At 41.3% G+C, this 9,467-nt stretch overlaps 1 protein-coding gene across 2 annotated transcripts in view; it reads left to right on the forward strand.

The window, feature by feature from the left end:
* The window catches only part of SWT1 (SWT1 RNA endoribonuclease homolog), a 104,369-nt gene extending 95,149 nt beyond the window's left edge, over nucleotides 1-9,220 (forward strand). For both annotated transcript variants that reach the window (XM_059412778.1, XM_059412780.1), the window contains exon 19: nucleotides 8,219-9,220. In XM_059412778.1, the coding sequence (XP_059268761.1) occupies nucleotides 8,219-8,348 (130 nt within the window). In that variant the 3' untranslated portion in view covers nucleotides 8,349-9,220. The remainder of the gene's footprint in view (nucleotides 1-8,218) is intronic.
* The last annotated feature ends 247 nt before the right edge of the window (nucleotides 9,221-9,467 follow it).

Genomic DNA, 9,467 nt, shown 5'->3' on the forward strand with positions numbered 1-9,467 from the left:
AATTATTTTGACTTTACTGTTGGAACAGTTGGGTTTTTTTTTAATGGGGTGGCATATTGAATATTCAGATTTGAAGTAGTTGTAGTTGGCTTTTTCTTTTTTGTCTTATCACTTTTTTGCCAGGGATTTGAAGTATGATGTCAATTAATAAGCTCCCTCTTATACCCAAAAGGATGATTTTTGAAGAGAGATGAAATATATCTAATATCTTGAATACATAGAAAAATGGCAATTGCTGCTTAGAAGGCTTTTGGCAAAGAGCTTTTAGATTTGTTATTGTGTTGTTGTTTTTTTTTAAATTATGTGCTGTCTCCGGAATGACCAGTAGCTCTCAGACTTGCCTCAGATGTGCTCTGTGGCTTGTGGTTTTCAAATAAGCTGCCGAATGAGAGAGGTCCTTTTGGTTTCTGTGGCATACTAGACACAGGGCCAGATGCACCAGAAGAAAGGTGGCAGAATTTTTCTGGGACACAGAGTTGAAAACAGAAGAATAACTTAACTTGCAGACAGCGGACCACTTTGGGGAATGCTGAGGAAGATGATTACTTATGTTGTCTGATTTAGAAATCTGGCTTTTTTTTTTTAAGATTTTATTTATTTATTAGACATAGCGAGAAAGATCACAAGTAGAGGGGGAGGGGGCTGGGGGGGGGGGAAGCAGGCCCCCTGCTGAGCAGAGAGCCCGATGTGGGGCTTGATCCCAGGACCCTGAGATCATGACCTGAGCTGAAGGCAGAGGCTTAACCCACTGAGCCACCCAGGCTCCCCTGGCTTTTTTTTTTTTTTTTTAAATTTATAAAATGTTCGTGGTGAAAGAGGAGACTGTTGATATGCCTACCACCACATTTATTGAAACAGAGAAGTAATTCAATAGCTCAAGAACAGAAAACTCTCTCATAGGTTCTGATAAAGTAAGGAAATAAGGTTCAGAATGCAAGTAGCTTTGATCAGACATTGAATTCCAAGACCCAGCAGATAGAACCTTGATGTTTATGTCTATAAATAAGTTTGTGTTTTGTCTTCTGTAGTTCGTAGAATTTTCCAGAGGGTTTTTGTGCTTGTGCTGCCGCTTACCCTGAGCAGACAAGGAGCTGGCCTAGAATATCCAAGATGGTAAATTAATAAGATAATCAAATAGATGGCCAAACAAGTATCCTGGGTGATCACTTTCATATGGATGAGAAATAAGGTAGCTGCAGCCTGCAGTTTGCTTTGTTTGCCCTGAGAGTGCCCGAACCGCGTATTCTAGCATGTGGGCAAGGCCAGTCTCGAAGGTCACTTTTTTCTGTCTGAAATGCAAGTTAGTTGTGACATCAGCATCCTGAAGTAACATCCAGACAGTATGCTGCCTAAACCGGCCTGTGAGTCAGAAGCTGCTTGCTTTTCCTTAGGGCAGGTGCTTTTGGGAATGACTGCTTTCTGATGCCAGGAATCAACTCCATGGTAGTATCTTCTAGATTACCTTAGAGTTGTAGTTCACTTCCTTGTGGTTCCTGGGCCTGAGTATCAGCAGCATCTGGGGACTTGGAAGAAATGCAGACTCGAAGACTCTACCCTGAACCTTCTGTGTCAGAAACTCTGGAGGGTGGAGCCCGGCCGTCTGTGTTGTCCACGCCTGCAGGAAACAATCCAGTTGGAGAATCCTTGCATTAAATGAACCACCTGGTCTGTCCAAGAAGCCTTAGACAGAAAAGAGCCATGGAGAAAAGTAATCTGCAAACTACATTTAGCGCTTCAACACTTCTGCTTTAATTAGAAGAGAAAGACTGTTTTCTGTGTCTGTAGGTAGCAGTAATAGTTTGCAGTAAACTCAACTAATTTTTTTTTTAAGATTTTATTTATTTGACAGAGAGATAAGAGATCACAAGTAAGCAGAGAGGCAAGGCTGACGGAGAGGGGGAAGCAGGCTCTCCACTGAGCAGGGAGCCGGATGCGGGGCTTGATCCCAGGACTCTGGCATCATGACCTGAGCTGAAGGCAGCTGCTTAACCCACTGAGCCACCCAGGCTCATTATTTTTGACAGAAGTTACTACAAAATAAACATAGGCACTTTTTTCTTTTTTTTTTTAATTGAGATAAAAGTCGCATAAAAGAATTAGCCATTATAAAGTGTACCGTTTAGGGATATTTAGTGCATTCACTCTCTTGTGCAAGTCATCCCCTCTCTCGGTCCTGAGACATCCTCGTCGCCCCAGAGGAAAGTCTGATGCCCAGAAAGCCTTTATTCCGCCTTCCTCCCTTCCCCCAGACCCTGCAACCCCTCATCGGCTTTCTCTCTATGGATTTGTGTGTTTTGAATGTCTCTTACAAATAGAATCCTACAACCCGTGACCTTTTGTATCTGGTTTCTGTGACTTAGCTTCATAGTGTTGAGGGTCATCTATGTTGTAGCATGTGTCAGTATTTTCGCTGCTTTCCTGGCCCAGTGAGACTCCCTTGTGTGGACAGGCCGTGCTGTGTTTCTCGACTCGTCTGTTGATGGACACCGGGATAGTTTTCACTTTTGGACTGTTGTGAAGTGTTGCTGTTTGCATACAAGCATTTGCATTCTTCCAGTTCCTTCAGATTGGGGGTGGGGGGTATGTACCTGAGAGTGGAATTCTGCATTTAACTTGTTGAGGAGCTACTGCCTTTTTTCCCTGGTAGCTGCACTGTTTTACCTTCCTACCAGCAATAGATGAAGGTTCCAGTTTTTCTGGATCCTTCACAAAATTTATTTTCTTTTATTTATTTATATTTTGATGACAGCTGTCCAAATGAGTGTGAAGTGTGATCTCTTGATTTTGATTTGTATTTCCCTAAGTTCTGATGATGTGGAGCATCTTTCCATGTGCTTATTGTCTGTCTTTGGAGAAATGTCTACGCAAGTCCTTTGCCCATTTTTCAGTGGGCCATTTTCTTGCTGTTGTTGAGTTATAAGAAATCTTTCTGAGGAGTCTGGCTCCAAGCCAGAATCCTACTTGTGACCTTCCAGGCCTGACATGAGGTGTTTCCAAGGCTTTGTCTGGTGGGCTCCCCTGGGGAAAAAGCTGTGTTCCCCATTCCAGATTTTGCACACAGCCAGCGTATGGCTCTCTTCTGGAGAGAGTTATGGGCAAAGCCCAGGCCCCCTCCCCCTAAGCTTGCATGCATATCTGCATTCCTAGCCCAGGCAACTTCCATTTGGTGGTGTCCTTATTGGGGGCTTTGGCTGAGGCATCTCTCAGGCACTTCTGAGAATTTTTTGGAGGCCTTGGCCGAGGTATTTTTCTCCTCTCTGACCCAATGGGTTTCTATTCCTTTTTCCTTTGCTATGTTCTGAATGTTTGTGTCCCTCCCGAATTCATATGTTGAAATCCTGTTGCCCAAAGTGATGGTCTTAGAAGGTGGGGCCTTTGGGAGGTGATTAGGTCATGAGGGTTGAGCCTCATGAATGGAGTTAATAATGCTCTCATAAAACAGGGCTGTCACCAGAATGTGACCCTGATGGTGCCTTGATCTTGGGCTTCCAGTCTCCAGAACTGTGAGAAATTAATTTCTGTTGTTTATAAGCCTCCCACTCTTGGTATTTTGTTATAGTAGCTGGAATGACCTAAGACCCCCACCTCTCAGTCCCCTGGGTCCATGAAGAGATAGGAGCCTTACTTTTGGGATCCTCAGCAATGAGATTATGTCCCCTGTCTGCACTATATATCATCTGGCCCTAAGCCAGTTCCATTCTTTAAGGAAAAATGGAGCACTAGGGCACTGGCACCTTTAACTTTGTCTCTTGTTTGCAGTGTCACAGTAAATGAAAAATGTTGATTTTATTTTCAGTTTAGCTTCTTGTTCTTATTAACCAGCATGGTACCTGGCAGCTTGATGTGTTACATGTTCTGGGTATTAGACTCCATCAGATATATAATTTGCAAATACTTTCTCTCTATACATTGTCTTTTCACTTCTTTGATAGCACTCTTTGATACACAAAAGTTCTTAATTTTTTTAAAGATTTTATTTATTTGAGAATGAGAGAGAAAGAGAGAGAGCATGGGGGGGAGGGTCAGAAGGAGAAGCAGGCTCCCTGCTGAGCAGGGTGCCCGACCAGGGACTCGATCCTCGGACTCCAGGATCATGATCTGAGCTGAAGGTAGTTGCCCAACCAACTGAGCGACCTAGGGACCCAAAAGTTTTTAATTTTGTTGAAGTCCAATTTGTGTGTTTTTTCTTGTATTTCCAGGGCTTTTTGTATCATATCTAACAGTCTACTGCCAAAGCTAAACTCATGAATGTTTCTAGAATTTTATTATTTAGCTCTTACAGTTAGGTCATTGATGCATTTTTGAGTTGATTTTTGTATATGATGTGAGGTAAGGGTCTGACTTTGTCCATTTGCTTGTGGATATCAAGTTGTCCTAGCACCAAATGTTGAAGAGAAAAAAAAAGTTTGGTTTTTTTTTTCCCCCCCATTGAATGATCTTGGCACCCTTGTTGAAAATCAGTCAACCATGTATTTGAGATTTATTTCTGGGCTTTAAGTTTGTTCCTTTGGTCTGTATGTCTGTATGCCAGTACCACTGTTTTGATTAAAGTTGCTTTGTATTTTGAGTTTTCAAAATTGGGAAGTGGGAGTCCTCTAAACACTGTTTTTCAAGATTTGACTATTTGGGGTCCCTTGCAATTCAATGTGAATATTTGGATCAATTTTTGTAAAAAAAAAAAGATTGTGAGTTTGATAAGGATTTTGTTGACTCTGTAGATTGTCTTGGGGAGTATTATCATTGTCTTCCAATTCATAAGCATGGTATGCCACTAGTTTAGGTCTTTAATTTCTTTTGGCAATGTTTTATGGGTTTTAGTGTACAAGTCTTATGCCTCTTTGAAGTTATTTCTAGGTGTTTTACTTTTTTTCATGCTATTGTAAATGGAATTGTCATTTCCTTTTCTAAGTGTCCATTTCTAGTGTATGGAAATGCAGTTAGGGTGCCTGGTGGCACCCAGTTAAGCATCTGACTCTTGGTTTTGGCTCAGATCTTGATCTCAGGGTGGTATGCTCGAGCCCTGCGTGGGGCTCTGCATGCAGTCCAGAGTCAGCTTGAGATTCTCTCTCTCCCTGTCCCCCTTCCCCACTTGCTCTTGCTCTCTCAATAAAATAAATAAATAAATATTAAAAAAAAAAAAGAAAGAAAAATGCAATTGATTTTTTTGTTTGTTGATTGAATTAGCTTATTCTAACTGGTATTTTGTGGTTTCTTTAGTATCTATAAATAGGGATAATTTTACCTCTTTGATTATAATTTGTATGTTTATTATTATTTGTTTTTTGTGCCTAATTGCTCTGGCTAGAATTTTCAGTACAGTGTTGAATAGAAGTGGTGATACGTGGGCATCCTTGTCTTGTTCACGATTTTAGGGGGAAAGCTTTTCATCTTTACTATTGAATATGCTGTTAGCTGTTATGCTATTTTTTTATTAGCGTTACATTGTATTCCATTTTCCTTCATTTGAGATATACACTGCAAATAAATAGAAAAGTTCAGAGATTTGTAAAACAAATATCCAATGTAGACTTTCTTCTTGAACCTAGAAAGAATTTTGGAAAAACTGTCATTAGATCATTTAAGTTCACTACTGCCATGCCATTTTGACAAAAGTAGCCATGGACATGAATCAGATAACCACTAAAATTATTTTTAAATTGATTTGCTCAAATTTCCAGTTTATTTTGACCTGAGACTTGATCAAAGCGAGTTTGATACCCATAATAGGACAATTCAGGGAAACTGGCAGTTTTGTAGAAATCTCTTGAGCCACATAGAATTACAGAACTAGAAGCAAATTCCAGTCTTGAGCTCTCTTCCAGAACAGAGTAGGAGTTGGGATTGTTTAGTTTGCAAAAGAAAAATACGATCACTATGAGACATAAAATATTTGTACTCTGAGATAATGAGTCTTTTTTTGAATTTAGGCAACTCATGTCAGAGAATGGTTTTTTTTTTTTTTTTTTTTTTTTTTTTTTAAGATTTCACTTATTTATTTGACAGAGAGAAATCACAAGTAGATGGAGAGGCAGGCAGAGAGAGAGAGGGAAGCAGGCTCCCTGCTGAGCAGAGAGCCCGATGCGGGACTCAATCCCAGGACCCTGAGATCATGACCTGAGCCGAAGGCTGAGGCTTAACCCACTGAGCCATCCAGGCGCCCCTTAAAGATTTTATTTATTTACTTGAGAGAGAGACAGTGAGAGAGAGCATGAGCGAGGAGAAGGTCAGAGGGATAAGCAGACTCTCCATGGAGCTGGGAGCCTGATGCAGGACTCGATCCCAGGATTCCGGGATCATGACCTGAGCCGAAGGCAATCGTCCAACCAACTGAGCCACCCAGGCGTAGAGAATGTTTTTTTGGTTTTTGTTTTGTTTTGTTTTTATGTCCAAGGAAGAACTTTCTAGAAATTAAGAGAGACGAAATGGGCTACCTCTCAGAATTGTGTGTGCTCTCACAACTTGGTGAAAGCCAACATGATATGACTCAACCAGAAATGCTGCAGAATATTATGCAAAGGCATTAAGGTGCCCCCACATCTGATATTCTGCCAGTCTACATAAAAGCCCTGGGGATAAGGAACTTAAGAATTCCTGTCTTAATACAGTGGAGACCAAGCGTACACTATGAAAAACACATGCTACTTTCCTCAGTCAGCAATAACAACTTGCTGCAGAAGAGAGAATCTGTAGGTGATAATCCCCTGTGAGAATGCTGACTCACACACACGAAGACACCAGATGCCAGTAGGATGAAAAGAAGAGACAGAGCTCACTTCTAAACTGTGAGAGGAGGGGAAAAAAGAAGGAAGACAAGACACAGAAATAGGTTCAAAGTCTAGTTGTAAAGGGTTCCCCCTACCACATGTGGAATAAATCACCAAGAGCAGGAATGGGCCCTTTTTGTTTCATTTTTAAGTTTATGAGAAAACTTACTTGTGTTAGATAATTTATGAGAAAACTAAGATGGTATTTCATGCAGTTTTTCTAAAATCCTTTCTAGGTACAAGAAGAAAATCTAGTGGGTATTTGTTTTACAACATCTCTCCTATTTGGGGATCTCTTAGGGTCTTCCAAAAATCATTTTCTGAGTAGTTATGAAGAATTGACGGCAACATAACATTACTTGTAAGCACCGTAAATATAGGAAACAGGACTAGAGCAACACAAAACCAAAAGTCAGCTTTTAGGCAGTGTCAGAGAAACCACACATCTTGAGGAAGTGAAGCTGCTCAAAATATGGTGTATTTCCTTTTGCTGTCACTACCACCTCTCGTCCTAATCCCTGAATTCCGAAGGGGGGTGGGGCAGTGGAGAGAGGTGGCTAGTGGTCCTCCCCAACACAGTGGAAATGGCCAGAGCATCTTAGAAGCCAAGAAACTAATAGCAGTGTAATTTACATTTAAAAACCGGCCATTTCTCCAACACCTAATGTGCCAGATACTTTCACTGGTTATTCTTCGTGAGCTTATATAGACCATCTCCCAGTAGACTTAAATAGGTTTCCATGAGATTTGGACTCTAGACATCAGATGTGGTGGGTTGGTGCTCTGATGACTTGCACATCCCGTAGTTTGTAGGCCCAAGTCAGCTTCTGAGAGACAAACTAGGCTTAGTCTTAGATAAAACTCCGAGTTGGCATGGCATATAATAGGCATTGCTCCCTGCTTCCCTGCCTCTGGCTCAGAGTAATTAGTTAATACTCATTTGTTAATTTAGCAGTTCTTTTTAAGAGCCGAAGCTCTGTCCACTTGCCATCTCCTCTCCATTATCTGCTCCTGTCAGGAGGTGTACCCTCTTAGTATCCTCCAGGCTACTCGTTCTTTTGTTAAGACAACACTCTGTGATCTAGGCTACAGCATTGCTTATGCTTTGGATTAGAATGCCATCTCATCAGCCCATCTCCTGCTGGGAGAAGTCCCTTAGAGACCATACAAAGGACTATTTTTAAGCATCCAACTTTGCTTGTTTGCAGGAGGTCTGCCATGGGAACCCTTAGTCCCGAATTCTAGGAATTGTACCAAGATCTTTTCCATGTTGACTGAGAAATCTGTGCTACTAAGTGCTTATCTCCCCCATGCTGTTTTGTCTGTACTAAGAAACTATAACTCTTAACTGTCAAAGAATGTATTCAAATCCCAGTGTTGTCCTCTTGTATTAATACTTTTTCATTTATCTGACTGGCTGTCTGGCAGTGATTTAACATTTCTTTATCCTCTAGGGAAAAGTTAACCATTGGATGCCACCAGCTGGTTGAGATGGAATGTTCCATGCAGCAGTGCAGTGCCTCTGTCTATAGGGAGGCCCAAAGCAGGGGATGGTGTGAAGACACGCTCAACTATAGGACCTAAATGCTGATCTGTAACTTCAAAGGAATTGCAGTTGTCTTCAAGAACAAGAGTAGCCTTCAGCCTTTTGAGTCAAACCCAAGAGACTTGTAAAAAATGCCTCATAGGTACAAGAAGGTGGTTGCCTATTGCTGAAAATCTCATTGCAGTTCTAAAAAGCCTAAATGCATCCATTGTGGGATAAACTATGGACTCAACTCATTGGAGTTAACAGTACTTCCCTACCTCTACTCCGGACACTGAGCCAGTTTGTCTGAAGGAAAGGAGAGCCATCTTTTTAATCGTCTTACGGCAGGAGCCCCTTTGGCATCTGTGGACGGCCTGGGGGCAGGGGATTCCCATCTCTCTCAACCCTAAGCATGGGTCCATGACCAGAGACACTTCCAAACCTCAAGAATTAGGACACGGCCATGCTCACCCTGCCACACAAGAAATCTTACCCTGGGCTGTTTTAAGATCAAATCGTCTTCCCTATAGACCTGATGAACTTAACACATGTCCCTTCCACTTCCGCTAAGGTAATGTAAGTAGAATTTTTACTTCAGCTTGTACTTGCTATATAGTTTTCTTCTCTTCTTCCCTGGGTTTGTCACTTTTCAGTGCAATTCTAATGGGAAGAGCAGGGGAGACCTCTATACTGATTTTTCCCTTAAATGTGAAGGAGCATGGATTTATGGGAGTAGGTGGCAGGGAATTCATATTTGCCTCTAGCTAAACCAAGTGTTATAGTTGACTTCTTAGTTATAGAGTAAGCTGGAAATCCTTGTTTACTAGAGCATATTATGCTTTTGTTAATACAGTAGATTAAATCTAATTTGCTATTCTATGGTGTTAATTTATTTTTTACAAAACAATAAATTTTATTTTTAGTACAATTTTGCTTTTTCATTTTACTTCCAAATTGTGTTTCTGAACTGTGACAAGGTATGATGATAAATCAGCCCTCTCCAGTAAAAGAGAATCTACCCAAGATGCTCGCAGTCAGTCTCTGCAGGACCCACTGAGCTGTATGTTTGCATCGGAAGCCGCACCCCTACCTGGGGCTCCAATGACATTAGGGATAGGGATAAGAGCCATGTGGGAGAAGCTTCCAGAGGATCTTCGCTCTCTGCAAAAAACATT

This window comes from Mustela nigripes, chromosome 10, assembly GCF_022355385.1.
Source record: "Mustela nigripes isolate SB6536 chromosome 10, MUSNIG.SB6536, whole genome shotgun sequence".
NCBI lineage: Eukaryota > Metazoa > Chordata > Mammalia > Carnivora > Mustelidae > Mustela > Mustela nigripes.